The sequence below is a fragment of the Mytilus trossulus genome, unplaced genomic scaffold (genome assembly GCF_036588685.1).
Source record: "Mytilus trossulus isolate FHL-02 unplaced genomic scaffold, PNRI_Mtr1.1.1.hap1 h1tg000050l__unscaffolded, whole genome shotgun sequence".
Lineage (NCBI taxonomy): Eukaryota > Metazoa > Mollusca > Bivalvia > Mytilida > Mytilidae > Mytilus > Mytilus trossulus.
The window spans coordinates 1,318,743-1,344,287 of NW_026963292.1; the positions used below are offsets into that span (position 1 = coordinate 1,318,743).

The following is a 25,545-nucleotide window of genomic DNA, read 5'->3' on the forward strand; positions in this document are numbered from 1 at the left end:
CCATTCAAATAACAGTTAATAAAAGTAAACAATTAGAGGTCAAGGTATGGCCTTCAACACGGAGCCTTAGCTCACACCGAACAAGTTATAAAGGGCCCCAAAATTACGAGTGTAAAACCATTCGAACGGGAAAAACACAAGAGCATGTGTCCATAAAACACCATACCTATCTCACTGTCACATTTCCATGTTCAGTAAACCATGAAACCAGAGAAAACCTCAATTTTGAATAATTTTTTAAATGACATCATAATCAACATATATATATATTTCAAATGATGTGACTACAATTTCATGGTAAAATTTCTTAATTTTTGATAATTATTGATAAGATACAGGACAGACTTTTGGAAGTGCAGACTAGAAAAACATAACTCCCCTCCACTATGAAATGTCAGACAAAAATAAAAAAAGATGAGGTCTAGTTGTACATGAGATAATACATGTATCATAATTTTAAACTGATCAATAAGCTTTAGCACAGAAAATATTGTATTAGTAGAGAAAGTACAATAAAACTGAGAATGGAAATGGGGAATGTGTCAAAAAGACAACAACCTGACCATAGAGCAGACAACAGCCGAAGGCCACCAATGGGTCTTCAATGTAGCGAGAAACTCTTGCACCTTTTTTTGGTAAAATATATTAATGCCCCTGCCAAAGTGGAGGGGGCATTAAGTTTTACCCTTGTCTGTCAGTATGTCATAACGTATGTCCCGAAGTTGGTTTTCCATTCTCTAACTTTAGTTTGTCCCGAACAAATGTTATGAAACTTAAACACATTGCTTATCACCACTAAACTCAGATCAAGTTTTGATATTGGTGGTATCACTTTACTGTTTAAGAGTTATGTCCCTTTATAAATGGAAAAATTGCTGAGTGAATTTTTCGTTTCGTTTCTCTATCTTTAGTTTGCCTCAAGCAAATGTTATAAAACTTATTGCTCCATTTTCAATTTTATTTGATGATCCAAAGGGCAATCTACTGTCTTTGACTGAAAATGTTGTTCCGTTTTTTTGTCTTTATATAAACGGAAACATTGATGAAATTTAGTTTGCCTCAACCAAGTACCATTAAACTTGTTTACAATAGTTATTGCTTATCTAAGAAGTTTATTTCTAGATTAATCTCTAGATGTCATTTCTAGTAGTATTTTTTTGTCTGGTTGCTGTTTCCTTGATGTATTCTCTTTAAAAAATAATTAAATTCTAATTCATAAGTGGTAGTAAGCTCAGTTATAATATGCACTCACAAAAAAGAAAGAAATATAATAAAGAATCTTTATTTTTGCTAGTAAAATAAACATCAAATAAATTGCATTGTATCGACCAGATAAAATAACATATAAATATAGATTTACAATGAAAAAGAATTGACTAGTTATACATGGAATGCAAAACAATGTTATTTCATAACATCTCTTAATCACATCGTACAATCGAAATAACATTAAATGGATTTATAATATAAGAGTATTGACAAGGCATCATACAAATCATACATGGAATGCAAACAAATGTTATTCTTTAATTTTGGATAAAGCATGTCTTCTGATTGACTGAAAGTTTTTTGTTATCAGCTCAGACATAAGTTTGTCATGTGACCTTGACATCATCAACGTTTTTTCATTTAATCCTAAAAAATAGAATTCACAATTTAATTCAAATGATTGACTGCAATATATTTTCTCTCTGAAATTAGGTACACACTAAATTCCTTAATCATCTCTGAATCATATACTGACCAACCAAATAACACAAAATAGGATTTACAATGTAAAACTATTGACCAGGTATAATACAAATTATTCATTTAATGCAAAACAATGTTATTTTATAACATCTCTGAATCATATTGACCAATTAAAATAACATAAAAAGGATTTACAATGTAAAAGTGTTGATGAGGCAACACAAATCAGTTATGGAATGCAGGAAACTATTATTTTATATAAAACATATCTGAATAATATGAACAAATCAAAATAACATAAAATAGGATTTTAAATGTAAAAGCATTGACCAGGCAACATACATAACAAACATGGAATCCATTACTCAAAATGTTATGTCATAACACCTCTGAATGATATTTTTCAATCAATATTACATATGATAGATTTATAATGTAAGAGTATTGACCAGGCAGCATACAAATCATACATGGATGTTATTCTATATTAATTTAATTTTGGATAAAACACGTCTTATGATTGGCTGAAATTTTTTTGTCTATCAGCTCATAGACATAATTTTGTCCTGTGACTTCATCGAGGTTTTTTCATTTACTAACTAAAAATGGAATTAGCAATTAAATTTAAATAAATGACTGCAATATTTTTCTCTGAAAAAATAACATAAATAATCATCTCTGAATCATATTGACCAATCAAAATAACATAAAATAGGATTTCAAATATAAAAGTATTGACTAGGTAACATACAAATCATACATGGAATGCAAAACAATTTTATTATATAGCATCATTGTAAAAAAACATAAAATACAATCCAACAATACTTTTATCCTTTTAAGGCACATAATTAATAAATAAATAGTATATAAAAATTAAAGTATACTCTGAACACTTTTCTTTGGCAATAATGGGCAAAATGGTCAAAACAATCTTAAACAATAATAACTTTTAAAAAGTTCATAATACTGATTGAAATTCTTTATGATATTGTTTATTGTTGTCAAATTTATTCTGCTTTCTTCTGTTTACCATTTGATCCTTTGAGTCGATGCAATATTAATCGGACCAACTCATATATAACTGTAAATGAGAATTCTGGTTTAAACATGTAGATCTTTGGAATTCGGCCTGGAAAAAAAAAGTTATGTAATTATTGTTTCTCAAAATGATTAAATAAGACATATATGGTAAAGATAAACATGTATAGGTAAATAAAGAATTTGGAGGCATACCAGTACATGGAAATAATAAGATAACAATAATTCATACTTGTAAGATTTTCAATATCTCCAATTAAAAGCATATTTTCAGATCAAGAGCACCTTTATTCATCTCATATACATGACATTCTGTTGCAATATGATCAACTATAATCTTGATTAAGTTTGTATTTGTACTTTTCAGTGAAAATTCACAAATTTCTAAAATTTAGAGAGAATTGTACCATAAGTATGGATGTTATGATGGTATGATACTAAACCCCTAACGGGAAAGATTGTGCCTGATGTTCATATGATGAAATCATAATCTTTCAGTCAGTTTAATTGAAGTCTGGAGCTGGCATGTCAGTTAACTGCTAGTAGTCTGTTGTTATTTATGTATTATTGTCATTTTGTTTATTTTCTTTGGTTACATCTTCTGACATCAACTCGGACTTCTCTTGAACTGAATTTTAATGTGCGTATTGTTATGCGTTTATTTTTCTACATTGGTTAGAGGTATAGGGGGAGGGTTGAGATCTCACAAACATGTTTAACCCCGCCGCATTTTTGCGCCTGTCCCAAGTCAGGAGCCTCTGGCCTTTGTTAGTCTTGTAATATTTTTATATTAGTTTCTTGTGTACAATTTGGAAATTAGTATGGCGTTCATTATCACTGAACTAGTATATATTTGTTTAGGGGCCAGCTGAAGGACGCCTCCGGGTGCGGGAATTTCTCACTACATTGAAGACCTGTTGGTGACCTTCTGCTGTTGTTTTTTATTTGGTCGGGTTGTTGTCTCTTTGACACATTCCCCATTTCCATTCTCAATTTTATGGTGACTAATGTTATAATTACCTGTCATTATATCAGCCCATTTGGCAACAAATTTATCTCCCTTTCTTTGCAGTGCAGCTGTAGATGCATCAAGGAGTATGGGGAATCTGTAAATCATCTTACTGAATACCATAGACCTGAAGTGAAACATTGCTTGATTATTCAGTGGTTGTTGTTTATTGCTGTTTATTATATTATTTTTTTTCATTTAATTGTTTAGTACATAAATCAGGCCTTTGGTTTTCTCATCTCTCAAATTTTGATATGTTTTTTCATGTCTGGCTTTTTAAACAACTGCAAAAAAAAATTAAAAAATTTTGGTCATATATTGGTATCATGTCGTCGTCAGTTTTGTCAAAGACAGATGGTTTCTGAATAATAACTTTAGAATAGAATGTGTAATTATGGGCCCAGTTTTCAAGTTGGTCCAAATCGGGGTCCAAAATTAAACTTTGTATGATTTCAACAAAAATTGAATATATGGGGATCTTTGATATGCTGAATCTAACCATGTATTTAGATTTTTGATATTTGGGCCACTTCATCAAATTGGTCAACATTGAGTTCTAAAGGGTCCAAAATTGAACTTTATTTGATTTCATCACAAATTGAATTCTTTTGGTTCTTTGATATGCTGAATCAAATCATGTTAGATTTTGGATATTGGACCATTATACATAAATGTGTCTCATTGGCAATAATACAACATCCTATTTTTACAAAAAAAAAGTTACATAATACAAAGTACCAGTATTGGAAATTTGTAACATTTCATGACAAAATAAAACATGGCCAAAAGAAAAAGACATTTTATAAGAAGTTGTGGAATATGTTCATTATGAAACAGAATACCATAGACATGTAAGGCAAGTCATATGATAAGCTGTAACAATTCAAAAGCCAGCATTGTTTTGAAAATAACTTATATTTAGTAAGAGTGTTTACAATAGCAGATCACATTTGTTTACAAATCTTTTTTTTTAATTCAGTAGTTTTTTTTAATTTTTGAATGTTCCTCGAGGTGGATAAAAACTTGCTTGATTTTATATAAAGCTAAATAAACTACCTTGAACGATTTTTGAAACCTACATCTGTATGTTAAGCATTAAGCAACTAAAATAAAAGAAAATGGTAACAAAGTGAAAACCACTAGGAGATATTCAGAATATAAACTATTACCATTTAAAATCATCTCCAAATTTAGACATCCATCGCTGATGGAAAATCTTCATACATTCTGCATCATAATTCCCATGATTCAATGCTTCATCCAGAAAAATGGCTGCTATTTTACCTCCTTCCATGGCATGGTGGATTCCTTCACCTGTACACAAAAAGTTATTCAATAAATTTTACTCTAAAACTTAGTAAATATAGTTATATTTGTTCCATTAGAAATAATATTCTTGAATACATGTTCCATTTGGAACTTGTATTGTGATTCATGAAGAAACTTTTATTACATGACAATATACTGTCAGAAAATTTTGGATTACAACTTAAGTTGCCAGTGTGTTTCAAACCCAAGGTGAAAAAAAAAAAATTGTGACATGGAACCACTTTTGTGGCAGGTGTATTTGAACTTTTTGTATCTTAATTGACTAGGATTACAAGTTTTCTTGAGCAAAAAATGTAGCTTTAATCCGCCTTCCTTCAACTTTAAAAACTTGCTACTGTGATACTGATAAAACTAAGCATGTTAAAAGTGCCATGAAACACCAACAATCAATCAATCAGTGGTGATGAGTGTAAGTCAGCAGAACCTACTAATTGTGTCCGATTCAGCTATACCATCAAAAATAAGACTAATTCAAAAAAGCATGTGACATTACACCTGTCTTTGGAAAAACCCTCGCCAGTAAGACTAGAATCAAAGTGTTTTGAAATTGTATTTACTGTTGCTTTACCTGTCATCGGATCTGTCATTCCTGCAGCATCACCCACCACTAGAACATGATCATCATATGTACATTTTTCTCCACCTAGTCTTAAACTTGCTATAAAATATAAAATATAGGTCATGTGATAAATTATTCAGTTTATTGGTTTTTTTTTAAACTTATTGATTTTACCAAAAATGCTATTTAAGATGAATTCATTAAAAAGCCTTCAAATACATAATATATAAACATCTTACTGTTGTTGTTTTTTGGAAAGTTTGCTATAGCTTGCTATTGCTACTTTCCATAGCCATCGGCCTCATATTTATGGTGACAGATTATCGCCATTTATTCTGATCCGAGATAATTTAGTACTAGTGCAAGTGTTTGGATTTTGATTCTTGGAACTGGTTCTTTTAAAATTTTGAGTAACTTCTCATTTGACTGAAAAGATTACAGCTTTAATAAAAAAAGAATTGAATGTTCACCGACGATTCAGATGAATTTAACTTCATTTGAAAATGAGTATCTCAAACACTACTTCGCGGATCTGCCATACGCTGAAGAGAAAATCACAAGAAATCTACGCCACATTGCGTCAGTTCCATTCAAGAAATTTCATGAATGAACATTTTCCGCTCTACTTTTACCTGTTTACTATGTACGTACGTAAACGTGGTACAAGCCCGAGAGTATCGAAAAAAATCGGGAAATGAGGTGCAAGCCGTCGGGTAATTGACAAGTGATAATGGTTTGTTACAACAAAACACAGGTGATAGAATATAAAATACAAATGTACTCGATAATTATATATGTCTAATGTCTCAGTAAAGGACGAGTACAGGTAAATACGGTACCGGCTTTCATAAAAAAGAATAATTTTAAAATGCATCGTTTTCATCTAAACATCGATCGAAAGGTTTTGATGCCAAAAATCACTTGAAAACTTTTAATTCCGTTATTTAAATACATTCCATTGTGGATATAAGGGCCTTCGCTCGTTCAGCATGCTAAAGTGGATCAAACTGACAGCAGAAAATCATTGACCCAACGTCAATTCTTCTTCAGTCTTCTTCCAATAATTTACACCGTACCACCTCTGGTGTATTATCGCAAATTCGTATCAGATAGCATCCATGTTAAAAGCAACCAGTTCAGCATCTTCTTCTTGAATAACATAGCTTACGGTATGAAGACAAGTGCTGTAGAAATGATTAAAGGTTCATGAAATTATGATGATGTGTACCGGGTACTACCCTTTGGCTTAAATGGCTGCATTTCACCTCAAAATTTATATAGATTACAGACATGTGCATAGCATGCCCTATTTAAATAGAAATTCAATTGCTTTGTCATCCAAACACAGAGGCAATGATTACCATAATATATCAAACGAATGGCTTACAACAAAAAATTTCATGAGTCTAGCGTATATAAACTTTTTATTCATGTGGTCATACTGCTGTTGTTATGCCCCACCATATTGAGTTTTATCCTTGTTCTTCTGTAAGTATGTACATTCTTCCCTTACTTATAAGTACCTCAGTGTATATCCCAAAACTCGTTTCTGTTCTATGACTTAAGTTTGCCTGAACCAAATTGTATGAAACTGATACGCAATGCTTATAATCACAAGTCACAAGTCACGTTTGAATTTTAGTTGCGTAATTTGTACCAGTCTACTTTACAAAAAGAAAAGTTGCTGGAAATTTAAGTTTCTGCTCTCTAAGTACTAGTATAGTTTGTCTTAACCAAATGTTATGAAACTTATACACAATTCTCATTACCACACATACTGATCAAGTTTGAATTTGTGCATTTATTTTTACTGGTCTAGCTAGGGTTGTGTTTTACTACAAATGAAACCAGATGCTCTGCAGGGCACCGCTTTATACGACCGCAGAAGTCGAACACTGAACAGTTGGGACAAGTATGGACTCAACAATAAAGCTTGATACAGCTCTGAATTTGGATTGCGATCAAATTGTTGACATAACATATTGGTTTCTGACACAAAACAAATGTCAAGATCTTACAATTCTATTGCACAATACTGTATAATTAGAATGAATACACAATGTTTATTAACCCATAATTCAGATCAAGTAAACATTTTGGTAGTGTCATATTTACAGTTCATGAGTTTATAACGTCAATGCTATAGCGAGGGCACCATTTGAGTCCAATGGACATATGTTCCCTATTTTTGATAAAAGCCTTTTATGTACAAATTCACTTTCTTTACAGTTGTATTGATTTAAGTTACTGTAATTGTCTTATTTATAAGTAAGGATGCAGTATTTTTTGCAAAGATCCAATGCTATCCAAAACAGTTCAAAGAATGAAAATGTATTAATAACTATAGGCCACAATAAAGGTCGTCAATAATGAGAAATGTTTGTACCATATACATGTAGAAAGCTTTAACAGGCCCCGATATGAAACACGTGGAACAATTCACACATAAAAAAAACTAACGTGTTAATTTACTAAAAACAAATATGAAGGATCTAAACCAATAGAAAAATACTAATTCACTTAAAATGACCGACATAAAAAGCTATTTCTCCTCTCTTCAAATAAGATGGGTCTCTAGATTGCTACAGGCAAAACAAGAAAATTGGACATTGATACCAAAATTATTTTTAAGTAAATTAGGTTCTAATTTCCTCATTTTTAGAATGAATTTAAACAACCAAACTTTAAAAAAACTAGATTACATAACTAAGGACATTCCAGAATTTTACTTAGAAATAATAAAAAGTTGGATTTTATTTCATGAAACGAACATCACAGAATTGAAAAACTTTGTCGAAATAAGAAAGCAAGTTATCTGGGGTAATAAATTTATAAAATTTCAAAACAAGCCGCTTATTATGCATAACTGGATACACAGTGATTTTATTTACATTAACGATATTATTGACGATAATGGAAAAATTGCCCAAGATAAAATTTTAGAAAACTGCGAAACACTAAAAATTGGATAGCAGAAATTTCAAAAGTAAAAAACTCAATTCCAACCTCATGGCTAAAAATTTTAGCTACAGAAGAATCCATCAAATCAAAAGTAAATTTTAACAGATTATTTATCAATATAAACAAAGAAAACATTAAAATTGAAAATTTAAGCAACAAAAACGTGTATCAATTGCTCGTTCAAAAAAAAATTTCTCCAAACATTGGCATAAATAAATGGAAAAATGAATTAGAAATAAATTATGACTTTACCAAATATATGTTTAAGTTTATACACCAACATTTAAAACTTAATAAACTTAAAATGTTTAGATGGAAACTAATAACTTGCATTTTACCGAATAGAGAAAATCTCTATAAATGGAAAATCGTAACTAGTCCGTTTTGTCAACTTTGTCAACTCAAAGACATGTATCAACACTTTTTTATCGAATGTAAATTTCTAAAAGAATTTTGGGAAATCATTAATAAAATCTTATCTCAAATGAATTTTAACAAAAACATTAACTTAAAAGACATTGTAATAGGCTACAAAATAACAGATAATGAGTATATCGGATTCAATATAATTCTGACACTTATAGGATTTGCTATCTACAAATCATACTATGTATCCGATCAAAGAAATAAATCTACTAATGTATTCAATCTGTTTAAATTTGAACTGGACGAATACTTAAGATCCTACAATCTACAAGAATATACTACAGTCCAAGTGCTTCAAACTTTAATTTCTCCAAAATAAAACACTCTTAAAGAAGATATTTCTAAAACACTTTAACTAAATAAATAAAAATAAAGAAAAGACTCACCTAAAATGTTTAAAATCCAAATAAAAAAGAAGTAAAGTAGCCTAATTCAACATACATCCATTAAAAAGCATGCTCTCTCTCACCTTTAAACAAAGTAAACCATCCGATCAGGAAAATCGATGTCACACACTCTTTAATCATGTAATTTTTAAACGAGATAATTGACACCAAACTTTCAATTTCGGATAAGAGTATTAAATGGGCGTTATTTAATTTGATTACATGTATAGAAGGAAAATATATCATTTATTTCAGATCAGGGTACTGAATTGTATTACATTATTATTGAACATTGTATTTAATTGTAATATACTAATATAAAATTTAAGAAAAAAAATACTTATCTATATGAAACCCTGTTCTTATAGATACTAACTATGTCAGGGTACCTTACAGTTAAAGCTGTAGCGGTAAGGTTATTGTTAACAGCTTTAGTGCAATAAATTTATATTCAAGTGTTAAAAAAAAAAAAAAAAAAAAAAAAAAAAAAATAAAAAAAAAAATACTAATTCACAGGCCCTTGAAGTTGACATGGCATGGGTACTTAAAGAAATGGACAGAGCTTTCTGCATGTATATTTCATTATTTTAGATCTACAGTCATGACAGTTTAAGGTTGCAATCTTGAGAAAATATAAAAACTTATGATAAACATAAAAAAGTGATTTTTGATGATTACTGACGAGACAAAGTTTAGTTTAAAACATCAAAGCTGTGGTGAAATACATATTTGAAATAATACACGTCTATAACCTTTTTGGAATAATACATGCAGCTACAGTTGCAAACTTTCCAGAGGTGCTATCCAGCACTTTGATTTACAAACAAATTGGAAAGGAGACTTATTTTCAATATTGTTTTTATAAATACAGCTTTGAAAATATCAAGTACTGTGGATTCATTATTTTTTGTGATACCATTTTTCATGGATTTTGTGGATACAGGCGAACTATGAATTTAAATGTTGAGCAAATCGCTAATTTTCCATAGGATTGAATGCAGGCTTTGGCAAAGCAACAAAATAAAATATCCAGGAAAATGCAGGGTTTTTTTATCTGCGAAAATTGGTACCCATGAAAATAAATGAATCCACAGTATAGTGCAACTGACCTGTTTTCATTTTTTCCATTTTGAAGTTATCCCCAAGAGCTCTGCTAATGTTTTGGTCTTTTTTCATTAACCAGTTATGCCAATAGTCTAACTTTTCAGGAACTACTTTAGGATTACCAGGAATGACATTTACACAGTAGCTCAATACATCATTAGGATGTCTAAATAATGCTGAGTAACCTATAGAAACAAAAATATATAGTTAAAGAATCAAAAGGAAAGAATCTCCCTATTTATAAAATACATATTATAAAATAATGACTAAGAAACTTAAGAGACGCATAATGGGGAAAAAAACAAATATCAAGCCGTTAGTTTTCTCGTTTGAATTGTTTTACATTTGTAGTTTCATAGCCTTTTATAGCTGACTATGCAGTATGGGTTTAACTCATTGTTGAAGGCCCTACAGTGACCTATAGTTGTTAATTTCTGTGTCATTTGGTCTATTGTGGAGAGTTGTCTTATCAATACCACATCTTCTTATTTTTCTAAATAATAATACATGTAAATATAAAATGGACAAAGTTTTGATGTATTTTTAGTCAGAAAACATTCAAAATTCAATTTTTTTCATTTTAAAAATTTAAACAGTAGAGCTCAACTATGAATGAAACTGATAGTGTGAGTAGCAATAAAGAAGCTAATCAGCTTGCCAAGTTGATAATGCAATATGATAAAATAAAATGAAAATAATCGAACAATGGAAAAATGACAGAGAAAAAAAAAGATGAAAAGTGATGACAATGGATTCTTTATTGACCTATGATGACCCATAGATCAGTTAAACTATATTTAGTTTTAAATCGATGTATGAAACGTAAGCTAAAATTATAACTAATTGGAAACACCTAAAATGCTAAATATTTAGGCATATTAGAATAATATGGACATTTTTCGGAGGAGTCTTTGAATTACCTGGCAATAATTCTTTATTATAAAATACTACACCATCAGCATCAAATTTATGTGTACCACCTTCTATATATGTTCTGGAACATGTGCTATCTGGTGGGCGTGTCACTAAACCTAATTTTGTAGCAAGTCTTGAAGGGGCACCATCAGAACATACCAACACCTTTATATAAGATAACAGACAAATGGATTATAACAGCATAATTTCAGTTATTTCATTTGTAACTAAAAAAAATAGATAAAAATAGTTTAAATTTTTTCAAAATTTTTGTTATTGAAATAATAAATGCAGGTTTCACAGTATTTAAAAAAAAATTCTTGATATACATTTCAAATTCAAGAACTGTAAATTCAGAAATTATTGCAAGATTTTATTGATGTGGTTAATGAAACTTGTTGAGTAGTGCAATTATAAGAACTCACATTCTGATATCTGATTCAATATATCTACATGCAGATTTTCCTAAAAATCTCAATACTTTATCAAATCTTCATTGCTCAAAATTCAATGATGACATCAAATTTTCTTGCCTCCCTCTGAAATTCCTATTGAAACATCATGAAAAAAGGCAACCATGACTGATGATGTCGCCCAAAAGATCACATCTTTTTGAAGGTTGTTGGAAAAGAAGGATTAAAGTTGTCAGCATATCATCTAAATCTCATTTAAGAAACAGATTCCACCACCTATACCAGTGCAATACGACATTTATCCACTCTATGCAGTCAAATTTTAAACTTTTAAAAATTTAACTGTCTCAGGTGAATAAGTATCCTATCTGGCACTTGATGTAGTGGTAGAATCTATATGTCTATTTAATGACTATAAATTTACCACAAGGTGTCATGGCTTTTGGGGTTTATATTTCTGGTTTGCTTTATCATTTATGTTTACCCAATTTCTGCTTCTATATATAACAATTATTTACCCTGGATGTTAATGTGTCTGTTGTACCATATTTGTATACAGTCCATAGTCCAGTATCTTCATCAAATTTAGTTTCTGTCACTGGCCAATTCTCTTTTAAATCTGCACCCATCCTTAAAAATACATTTTATTCTTTTTGGAATAGTATGAAATTTGAAATATTAATGAAGAGCATATAAATACAATTTACAATACATGTAATATAATTTCAACTGTTTGAAGGAACTGAATTAGATTGAAATTAATTTCTTCTAGTTGTCTGCCCATGGACAGTTATTTGTATTCCTGCACTTCATGGGATATAACCATTCAGTACGACAGGGCAGACTCAATTAGATGTGTTCCCAAGTTTGTTTTTTTTATCTTGTTAATGTGAATTTATTTGATGTTATATTTGTTTTATTATATGTTTTGATTTTAGTTGTATGTATAATTACTGACTACATTTTGTTGGCATGATATTATGTATCATAATGTGCAATTACAATCACCATATGACACTGCCATGTTGGTACATGCATGTATTCAATTTTTGAACTAATTTGGTTTTTATTAGTGATACTTGTAAAGAGTTAGGTAGTCTATGGGCGTTAGTAATTGTAGTGGAATCAACTTTATCATAACTCATAATGAGAGCAACTTAGAATTTTGCTGTTGATAAAAAAAATCTTTCAGTTAAAAAAAAAAAATCAAATCTAAATTTTCATATTTACATCTGTGAATGTGTCAGTGTTTGTGTCACTATATGAATAAACAGTTTCCACAATTATGTTTCCAAAAAGATGTAACAATAAACAATATATTATATAAATGTAAATGACTGCTTATTTTTTTATTTGAAGCATATATAGTACATGCTTCAACATCTTTACCTTTTTGCTGCCATGGCAATACTCTCATCTAATAAGATTCTTTTACAAGCAATGGCCACTGGTATTTCTCCAAATTTTAATTTTCTTCCCCAAACATAGCTTAATCCACCAGGACTACATAAACCCCTACGCTCCATCTGAGAAAAAAACATAATAAATTCTGACTAATAAATCAAGCTACACAACCTTTGGAAATTGAAATTAGTTTTAAGAACAAGTAAGATTAGGGCAATTAAGAGCAGGAGCAGTTATCTGCTTAACCTTCCAGAGCACCATGAGATCATCAACGATTTTTATGGGATTCTTTTGACTCCCACTTAAGTTTTCTATGCTGTATTTTGTAGACTTCTTTGGTCAATTTTTTTTCTCTTTTTGACATGGCTCTATCTATGAGTGATGACTCTGTCAGTCTGTTTATCACTGGTATTAAAGAGATAATAGTAACTGCAATTACGATTATCCCAATATGGCGACGGTAGATATAGGTAAAATCTTTACACTCATTTTTCTTAAATGTAGCATGCTTTTGTCAATAGTTACTCAGCTGCAAGGTTTATCTATACCATTACATCATATTTGAATCGTAAAGGTGCACTGGATTTGTCTAAGCGCTTTGAAAATTGCCGTCGAAAAATTCGGGATGATAATCGTAACTCGGAAAAAACGATAATCGTAATTATGGTATTTAAAAATGGAAAGATAATCGTAACTGGAAAGTGTTTTATTGATATTGACACTGTAAACATATATCTGATAGCATATAATGAAGTTATGTCGATGAATTATTAACGAAACGTTCCAACATCTTATGACATTTCTTTTTATGCATATAATTAACAGTTCTTAGGAAAACAGCTACATATGTGTATTAATTTATGTTTTTTGATTGAGTTAAGTCTGCCAATTGATATTTTAACGTGTGTTTTTCTATGTTGTGATGTTATGCTATTGTTTTTTACACTAGTAATTTTGGGGCCCTTTATAGCTTGTTGTTCGGTGTGAGCCAAGGCTCCGTGTTGAAGGCCGTACATTGACCTATAATGGTTTACCTTTTTATAAATTGTTATTTGGATGGAGAGTTGCATGTCTCATTGGCACTCACACCACATCTTCCTATATCTACATACTAGTATATCATAAAATTTAGTTTTTTAATAAATAATGCCGTCAGTTTTCTCATCTAAAGTGTTTTACATTTTCATTTTGGAGCCTTTTATGGCTGTCTATGCGGTATGGGCTTTGCTCATTGTTGAAGGCCGTACGGTGACCTATTTTTGTTAATATCTGAGTCATGTTGATCTCTTGTGGAAAGTTGTCTCGTTGTTAATCATACCATATTTTTTGGCATTTTAGCTACTTCATGACTGTCACTGAAATTTCGATATCTCAGAAAATAACTATAAACAACACAAATTTAATTTTGAATTATAACAATATGACATCCTTTAAACATTTAATGCTATATAAAAATAGACAAAGGTTGGGATTTTTTGTGTATTATGAAATTAAGTAACGTGGAGTTCTTTGACAAACATGGATTTGTGTTCTCTTATAGTTTGGCCAAAAGCCCGAAAATGAAGAAATGAAGTTGATGTGGCTTTAAATTATCTTACAAGAAATACTTATTCAAAGAATGACTGCAAAGTGGAGAATACAATAACGCATATTCCGCAATATTAGACACAGACTAATTCAATAATTCATAAATACTCGGTATATGAAAAGTATGATGCATACATATGCATGGAAGATATTGTAGAGACAAATATTGAAGGTACTAAACAAGGAACATTTTTGTATTTGCATACTTGCCATATAATAAGTTATTTTCTATTAAATGAAAACAAAAATTAGCCTAACCTAATTGTCATGCATTTTTCTGAAGCACAAAATATTTGTTGTAAAATCTATAAAAAATCTTTGTAATTAAACAAGTTTCGACTGTGATGATGTACATGTTATGCCTTCTGATGTAATTTATCAATATACATATTTGTGTGTGTTTTTTTCAGTCAGTCAAGTGCTTCGTATTAAGACTATAGGTAAGGCTAAAAAAAAAAAGAAAAAAAAAGTAACTATAAACAAAAGTAACAATAAACAATAGTAACAATAAACAATAGTAACAATAAACTTTAACTATTTTAGATCCTTTACCATCCACACTGTTTAAAGAAACGTCCTAAAATACATGGGTATTTGATCAAAACATTTGAATTTAATTTTTAAAATCATATATTATATCAGTATAAAATAGAAAAAAGGGAATCAAAGGGGGAAAAATGGACGGCTATATTTATTGAATTAAGGAAAAGGGAAATATGAACACTCATATCTACCGATAAAAGTATCAACTGTTTAATCCGATAATGCAGTTATAAAGTTATTGACGGAAACTTTTGTTCATTTTGCGCAGAATTTTAATATAAACGTGATATTGGAGGCATAACATATATATGACATATGAAAATGTGGTATACGTGACTTTCATTTTGAGCAATGAATTGAAAGGATTGCACTTTTGGGATATGGGATATAGCTAATCCATCCTCCCCCTCCCCCTAAAAAAACCGAACAAAAACGGACTTAAACACGCACAATCCAATTCAAAATATCTACTTACCACAATAGCTGACTCGACAGCTGCTTCATTTTCCGTATCTTTAACAGGTACATGTATATATCAAAAGGTTCACCAGCTAATAGAAATTTATTATAGGATATGCATGTCACTTGATGATCGCTGTATAACATCTCTTATATTATGTGATACATCGAAAGCTTTTGATAGGGTATGGCATAGTGGCCTCTAAATAAAACTAAAAGCGTATGGTATTGATGGAAATCTGTATAAATGGTTTAAAAGTTATATTTCAAATAGAAAACAAAGCGTTTTTGTTTCAAATGCCTATTCGCCTTTTGATAATACTAATGCAGGAGTTCCGCAAGGCTCTGTATTAGGTCCCCTACTATTTCTTATTTATGTAAATGACATAGCTGATAATTTGACAAGTCCAACTCGATTGTTTGCTGATGATACATCTCTTTCTTATTCCAGCAATAACCCTTACACTATAGAGGAGGTCTTAAACAGCGATTTAGAACACATTTCAGTATGGTCTAAAGATTGGCTTATTAACTTTAACCCTAATAAGACAAAGGCTATGATATTCTCCTGCCATACTTCTCCAGATGATATTGAAATAGAATTTCAAAACCAATTAGTAGAATTTGTCTCCTGTCATAAACACTTAGGGATTACTTTTGATTCCAATGGTAAATTCCATACACATATAGAAAATATTTTAAAGTGTGCAAGCACGAGATTAAATGTTCTTAAAAAATTGAAATATGTATTGAATAGAAATTATCTTGCTCGTATATATTTAACTTTTATAAGACCCGTTATGGAATATGCATGTGAGTTATGGGATGGTTGTACTCAACAAGAAGCCGACAATTTAGAATATGTTCAGTTAGAAGCAGGGAGGTTAGTAACTGGGTTGCCCGTGTTTGCTAGTAGGGAAGCTATATATTTTGAAACTGGCTGGCAATTGCTTGTGGACAGAAGAAAATCCAGAAAGCTCAATATGTTCTATTCTTTACATTATGGGACTGCCCCTGATTTTCTCTGTGATTTAATGCCCCCGCTTGTTGGTCAAGTATCTAACTACGATTTGCAAAACAGTAATAATTATGTAGTACCCGGTTATAGACTAGACATAACTAGAAAATCCTTTTTCCCATCCACTACTATTGAATGGAATAGCCTTCCCTCCGACATACGTACGTCCAAAACATAAATATTTTAAAACGAAAGATGAAGTCCAAATTGATACAGCCACCTTCCTATTTTAGTTGTGGGGATAGAAAACTTAATATCAATCATACACGTTTCAGAAATATGTGCAGTTCTTTAAATTCAGATTTACATCGTGTTAATATTAAACCCAGTCCCGCATGCAGCTGTGGCCACCCTGTTGAGGATATAATACACTATTTTTTAGAGTGCGCTCTTCACAACGAAGCCAGAGTAATACTGTTTTCAAAATTAGAAAGTTATGCTATATCCATTGAGCTTCTATTAGCTGGTGACTGACGGTGACCTTTCTTTTCAGCAAAACAAAGACATTTTTGAGTCCGTACAATCTTATATCAGAATAACACAAAGATTTAAAACAATCAATTAATATCCTAAATTTCTACTTTACAACCTTTCACTTCAGTCTAGTTGTTTCATTATTATTCCTTATTATATTGTATTTTTTTTTCTTTTTTCTTTTTATTTCTAATTTTTTTTTGAAGAATGTATTACATGCATTACTACTATGTTGTGTTTTTTTTCGCCATTATCTAATGTACTTTGTTTATATTTATATTGGGAGAGGACGTCTCTAATGTTGTTATAACTTGTGTCCAATCCCTTTTGCTACTTTTGCAAATAAAATATGTTTAAACTAAAAGGTTATGCATATTGTTGTCAGTTATAAATAGATATATAAGTTGAAATGATAGGACTTTTTTTTACTGGGAACTCACTTTTGTCCCATGACTGTATATTTGTCCTAGATATTAACCTGTAAGTTTCTTCTTTTATTTTTATATGCGTTTATGTCATCGTTTAACTTGACATTTGCATTTTTAGCACACAAAATACCATTGAAATGCTGAAAGACACATTTATTATGTTTCAGTTACTATTATCCTACAAAGAAAATTACGATTATCAAAGAAGAAAAATACCATAGAGTTACGATTATCATACCAAATTTTTCAATGGCAATTTTCAAAGCGCTCAGACGATTCCAGTGCACCGTTACGATTCAAATATGATGTAATGGTATAGATAAACCTTGCAGCTGAGTAACTATTGACAAAAGCATGCTACATTTAAGAAAAATGAGTGTAAAGATTTTACCTATATCTACCGTCGCCATATTGGGATAATCGTAATTGCAGTTACTATTATCTCTTTAATACCAGTGTTTATAGATATAGGAAGATGTGGTGTGAGTGCCAATGAGACAACTCTCCATCCAAATAACAATTTAAAAATTAAACCATTATAGGTTAAAGTACGGCCTTCAACACGGAGCCTTGGCTCACACCGAACAACAAGCTATAAAGGGCCCCAAAATTACTAGTGTAAAACCATTCAAACGGGAAAACCAACGGTCTAATCTATATAAACAAAACGAGAAACGAGAAACACGTATATATTACATAAACAAACGACAACTACTGTACATTCAGATTTATGACTGTATCTGCATATCTTTTAAAACTTCCGTCTCACCTTTAGAGCTGGACATACTGTATACACAATTATTTGTTGTTAAAGACTGTGTGTTGACCTCCAGATTTTTCTGTGCACTTTATTCAGTGACAAGAAACAAATTTGTAAGAAAATAATATTACAGAAAATTTCTTCCATTTTGAACTTATATTTTACGGGACCTACTATTGAATGACATACATACAACATGTGCTTTGTTTTCTTTGATCAAATGTTGATAAACTCCCATCTCTATCAGTATTTCTATAGCAGTTCTACACACAGCATCACCACAGTATTTATCCCGAGGAAATTTCTTTTTCTCCAGTAGCAGCACTTTCCATCCTTTCTGTGCTGTAATACAAAATAATGTCTTAAAAAAAGTTTTTAATATACATATTGTAAACTGTAAATTCAGAAATTATTGCAATGTTTTCTTTTATATGAATTGAACAGGATTGTTCTCAATATCGCAAAAATTCAAATCGCATTTTAGACTAAAATGACAAAATCGCAATAATAAATGCATGCAATAATTTCTGAATTTACAGTATCTATTTCTTTTTTCTTATGAATATAAGGTATGAAATGTCCACCCTCTTTTTCTTAGTGAAAACCTCCAGAACACCACTCTGTACTATAGTGTTTCTTGCTATATCAAATACATTTAGTGCCAAAATGTATTCTTTTTCAGTATAAACAAGGATTTAACTATACAAATCCTTGGTATAAAGGACGCAAAAAATATGCTGCAGCAGACTTCACAGAAAAGTAAAGGATTTAAATAAACCTTATGTCTTTCCTCACTCAGACTGCCACTGTCAGGTTAGAAGTATTAATAGGTTGAATTTTGACACAGAAGAGACAAAAGAACTTTGAAATTTTAAAATTACTTTTATTTTTATAGTGATGCAACCAATCAAATAGCTATATTAATGGAAACATTTAAATATTCAAAAGTACAGCATTGTCTAAACTGTTCCAATTAATGAACTTACCCAGAAAATAAGCACATGTTGACCCTGCTGGTCCTGCTCCAACTATAGCTACATCATAGTGATCCTTTTCTTCATTCTGTGAAACATTAGAAGGGATGTAAGTTAACCACTTATTAATTTGTCTAGGTTATTTGCATTTATAGCTCTACAGTCTTTTGAGCAACATGTAAATTTGTTCAATGTTCCATTGAACATATTCTGTGGAATTGTGAGATTATCCAAAATTTTTTACAAGATGTAGATTATTGGTTTTTATCTGGTGGGGTAAGCCTGCCATTGAATAAGTTGAATTTTATTTTTGGAGATGTAACAAAAGTTAAAAAAGGTGACCCATATAATTTGATTTTTCTATACATTAAACAATATATATACAACAGTAGATGTTTTTCAAAAGATCTTTCAGTCAGTGCCATTAAAGAAAAGTTAAAATATATGTACAATTTAGAAAAAATAATGGCAGTCAAAAATAAGAGACAAAAACACTTTGATACCATGTGGAATGCATTTAAAGTATTATTTTTATAATTCAATTTGTCATTTGTTTTTACAATCTATATTTATTGTCAAAACTAACATAAAATATTATTGTATCTAATAGCACAATTTATTATGTACTGAAAATCTTACAGGATATTTTTTTTTATTTTTTATAAAAAATTTTTTTTTTTTTTTTACAGTTCTCAAGTGCCACACAGTGGTACATGAACATTTAACTCTAATTATATTTTTCTTCTGTATTTTCTTACTTCTTTTTTTTCTCATATAAATAGAAAAAATGAATTTACAACAATGTTTATTGTCATAAATAAATATATATTCAAATTTATCGCTAATATTACTGTATGTATGTTTGATGTGTTGTATTTGTTGTAAATCTTGAAAATAATAAAAATTAAAAAAAAAAACATGTAAATTTGTAGAATATAATTTTAAAACACATAAGATCACAGTGTGGGAACGGAACTGTACGGTTTTCTAATAATTTGGTCATTTGGGAGACTGTCAAGCGGTGCTCCGACATTCGAAAAATAACAAGTTGCTTGATGGAAACTTTGACGAACTCTTATGTTCCTATATAACGTTTCTGCTTCAAGTTTTGATAGCTAAAACATTCTTTATGTAAATATGAAAGATATATGCATCAAAACGTTTTCCTTAGAATGGTGGAGCTCCGTGTAAAACGATCAAAATTGTCACACAACAGCGATCAAAAATGTCAAATAAACATCGAAAAATCATTGTTTGCTACAGGGATTTTCACATGTACCTTTTCTGATATATAGTCTTACCTGTCTGAAAGTTTCAAAGCCATTGTCCCAGTAGAAATCCAAATATATTCATTTTCTCCATGTCGGATATTTTTTTTGACTGTACAATCACTCGCAAGTTGACTGTAATATCACTCGGAGCCTTCCTGTACAATCACTCGGAGCTTTTCTTTTCATCGTTTGGCCAACTAGACTACTCCGAAAGGAGGGTAACCTACTTAACCTTCTTATGACTTCACGGTCCAGCTAGCAAGCAAACTAGTCAATGCATTTTGCTGTAATAGTTTCTAGTGGCATATGACTAATTATAACTCTTAAGTAGATAATGCTCAACTTCTTCTGCCACATTCATGAACAGTTTATGTTTTCCATGATACTTTTGTTATCTAAATATTTATTAAAACTACTGCAATCCAATACAATAAAATCTGGTATGATTTTTCTCTCCTTTTTCTGTTACGATTTTTGGTATTGTTTTCGATTTTTGTTTTAACCTAAATTACACACTCAAAAGTGTTAATGATTTTTGAACGTTTTATTTGAATGGCTGCAGCCTGCATTAGCGGATCTGGTATGCGGGGAGAGGGAGTTTTTGGTGGTTGAAGCCTATTTTTTTTTCGATTTTTATGTTGTTCCGTGGTTTGGATCCCCCTTTGTAGAAAGGCGGGATCCGCACCTGGTCTGATATCGTCAATGATAGTATGATGATCCGATTATTCATCTGATTTTTATAGTTTGGTCTTGTGCTGTGATAGTTTTGGGGAGAAATGAGCGCACACAAACATTTTTATCCTTGCCAAATTCTTTATGTACCAGTGTTTTAAGTCAAGAGCCCGTAGTTCAGTGGTTGTCGTTGGTTCGTGTCTGTCATATATGTTTTTCGTAAATTGTTTTATTATGAATTAGGCTGTCAGTTAAATTCGAAAGGTATTGATTCTTATTTTTCTTTTCGGGACCTTTTATAGCCGACTATAATTGCTTAAATCCATTTATTTTTTAACTTTGACAATCATATCACATCTCCTTATTTTTATGTTGAAATATAAATGTGGTTTGATAAAATGTTGTTTTCTCTAAATAAAAACAACTGTTTTGTTCATTTGTCGGATGCTATAGTTGGGAATATTAAAAAGTTCCTGAAACGTGACATTGATATAAAAAAAAAATGTTGAAGAATTTTGTGTTTTCTCGGTCTTTCAGATAACAAGTCCTCTCCTATCCTTGATAAAATTTAATTTTACTGGAGCTTTTTCTACTGCAGTAGCTACATGTATAGCTTGTAATAAACAGACATCTCATTTGTAATTATACCATATCTTCTATTTTAATATCATGTTTATTGACATAAACGTGTCTTTTCTTGGGTCAGTGGTTAGCTACCACAATTCCACATTCGAATTCCTTGTTATACCAAATTATAAAGTGTTGGGTATGTGTAGATACACCATAAGAGAGGCTAAATTTCACGATAAAGCTTTGCTTTGAAATTTAGTTCATCCTATGGTGTATCTACACATATAGCCAATCACTTTTTCATTTGGTAAATGACATGTGTCAAAGTTCTCAACTGATATCACAGGAAAGAAAATGTGTTACAATGTAGTTTCTTGCTAAAAGTGTGAGGTATCTAACATACACCACATGACCATTTTCAATCTTCTGGTAACCAATCAGAGGGTCGATATTGAACTCTGGTGTATGTGTCGATTCCCTCACACTTTTTCAAACAAACTATGGTACATATCAAGTTACAATATCCCGATCCTGTGCTGAAAAATTCATATACCATAGATGAACAAATAGGACAGCAATAAACAACCAATGCAATGCATATGCAATGTATTTAATAAATTTGGCCAAGCAATTCTACAGGAAAGCTCCAAGTGATTTACAGGAAGGCTCCGAGTGATATTACAGTCAACTTGCGAGCGATTGTACAGTCAAAAAAAATATCCGACATGGAGAAAATGAATATATTTGGATTTCTACTGGGACAATGGCTTTGAAACTTTCAGACAGGTAAGACTATATATCAGAAAAGGTACATGTGAAAATCCCTGTAGCAAACAATGATTTTTCAATGTTTATTTGACATTTTTGATCGCTGTTGTGTGACAATTTTGATCGTTTTACACGGAGCTCCACCATTCTAAGGAAAACGTTTTGATGCATATATCTTTCTTATTATTTTATTGGTTCATATTTACATAAAGAATGTTTTAGCTATCAAAACTTGAAGCAGAAACGTTATATAGGAACATAAGAGTTCGTCAAAGTTTCCATCAAGCAACTTGTTATTTTTCGAATGTCGGAGCACCGCTTGACAGTCTCCCGAATGACCAAAATATTAGAAAACCGTACAGTTCCGTTCCCACACTGTGAAGAAGATGTTCCCAATACACATAGTTACATGTTCATCAGTTGACAAGTCATAGTGGTTTTCCCTTTGTTTGTTGTGTTTGAGCTTTTGATTTTACAATTTGACATTTTTAAGGGGACTAATGATTGCATTTTGAACTCCTCAGAAGTTTAGTATTTTTTTTATTTTACTTGTTATCTGCGCATTGACTCAGCAGACGCCACGCTTAATATGTGTAATTGATGGCAAAACATTGATATGCACCAAAAACAATAACTTTACAGTAATTTAAAAACTTGTTCTTCACAGTATTTTTGAGGAAATTTGTTATATCTGGTAGCACTTGACATTTTGACACCCAAAATTTTTTTTAAACCCCTCTATGTATTTTTTGTTCATTATTAAAGTCATAAGAAACGAGTGACCAGTGAAAAATAATGTTCTTCCAATTCTTGAACCAATGCATAAAAACATCATAAACTTAGTCTTCTATTCAAGAATTTTTCATTTTTTTTGCATAAATTTCGTAAAATCGTCAATTTTTTTTTTGATCAGACAGTGTTGTTGTGAAACTATGGCAGATAATTAAAGTTTGTGTTTTGAAGCTGAAGTTTAATGATTGTCACCTGTTTGTCAACTAGCAACAAAAAAGCATGGAAATTGAGCACGTGTTTAACATGTAAATTCAGATAATAGTTTATTTTAAGGACATCCATGCGTATTGCGATCACCAAATATTTATGAGATGGGTCACACTGAGGTCACTTTGCATACAGAAAATATGTAGGGGAATTGCTTCCTGCAAGGAAGCAATCATAATTAAGTAAACTTCTTCTAAATATGAATAAATTATAGAATTTTCTTCAGAAAAAAGTATATGTACATAAGTTTTATAATGATAACTATCCCTTGAATTATAAAAAAACACACATACACCATTTTTTTTTTAATTTGACGTTTCTTATGACTGGGGGTTGGAGGGTAGAAATCACTTTTTTTAAATATAGGATTTCGCTATTTCTAATGAACTAAACTATCATATACTTGCATCAGAAGCATGCATCTTAGCTTTAAGTACTTTTTTTCTGTTGAACTGATAGGAAAAATAGACATGCCAGACAGAGGTAATATCGAAATAAAAAAAGAACTAAATTACAGAAATAGCTTAAATTTTACAATTATGTGGGTTAAGAACAGCTTATTTGAAAAAAAATAAAGAAAAATTTAAATATGTCACCAATGAGTTAAAAATGATAGTTCAATTAAAATGCAAAAAAAAATTGCGTTTTTTACCCAAAAGGGAGATAATTTGTTTTTTTCAATGCTATTAAATATTTTTATAGTCATGTCGGGTGAAAACTAAACGATTTCCTTGGTTGATTTTTGTTCCATATCATAAAGTAACAACTAATAGTGTAAAAATAAAATTTTAAATGAAAAAAAATGTTTAGAATTTTACTTAATTTTTTGTCCTTCATCCTACTTATTACAAAATGTATAAAATAGAGTTAAAAAGGAAAACAATTCCAATATTTGATTGGCAATTTAAAAACATCACATCTACAACTCTTGAGGCAACAAAAAACATCATGCAGCTTCCAGACCAGCTTTGGGAGGAACAAAAAGCAGATTGTTAGATTGATTTTCTATAGGCACTTTAATTTGTCTCCTATAATTCATTAATTTCTTATTACTTTTTTGAGTATTAACACTAAGGTTTACAATAGGTAAGAGACCATAATTACTGTGTATCACCTATTGATTCATTAGGGAGCTACCATTTGATTTTTAGGGGGGGGGCTAGGATGAATAATTTTGTCCTGCTTTTTTTTTAGTTGTAATCTCTGTCCTGCCTTTTTTTTTACTAGTTTATCCTGACTTTTTTTACACAAATTGTCATCCTGCCTTTTTTTTTTACCAAGTTGCTCATCCTGCCTTTTTTTTTTTTTACTCAAAACTCCTGTCCTGCCTATTTTTTTCAAATTTCATCCTTTTTATTTATCTTTAAAAAAAAGTTCCATCTATGAAAAAAATACATTTCTTCAAACTTTAAAATATATTATGTTTGAAAAAGCAAGTTTAAAAGAATAATGAGATGACATTTTACATAGAAAACATAAAGGAGATGTAAAATTTATAAATAAAATGGGAATTTTTATTAACATATGTAGATTTAAGAAATATGATGCATTAGCAAAAGTGGTGTTTAGGAAGAAAAAAAAGCACAAAATTGTCTCCCCTTCTGAGTCATTCTTACTTTTTACCTTATTTTTATCATTTGAAAACCTGATGGGGAAATCTTCAACCGATTTTCTGTTCGAATTTTTTGTTAAGTAAATGTAAACAGCTGCAAATGTTGCTGTCATCACACAGATCGTCTCAAATAGTGTCATCTTTATCTGATGCTGTTATTGAATCTGACCT

General features: G+C 30.6%; 1 protein-coding gene across 1 annotated transcript; it reads right to left on the reverse strand.

Moving 5' to 3' along the window:
* Nucleotides 1–1,304: 1,304 nt before the first annotated feature.
* LOC134699241 (conditioned medium factor receptor 1-like) lies at nucleotides 1,305–25,545 on the reverse strand. The gene is made up of 11 exons (XM_063560850.1): nucleotides 25,386–25,545; nucleotides 19,495–19,570; nucleotides 18,702–18,850; nucleotides 13,225–13,361; nucleotides 12,354–12,465; nucleotides 11,428–11,587; nucleotides 10,513–10,692; nucleotides 5,640–5,729; nucleotides 4,912–5,056; nucleotides 3,754–3,869; nucleotides 1,305–2,824 (listed from the first exon to the last, which is right to left on the reverse strand). Exons 1-11 carry the CDS (start codon nucleotides 25,512–25,514, stop codon nucleotides 2,703–2,705), a joined length of 1,416 nt encoding a protein of 471 aa, XP_063416920.1. The 5' UTR covers nucleotides 25,515–25,545; the 3' UTR covers nucleotides 1,305–2,702.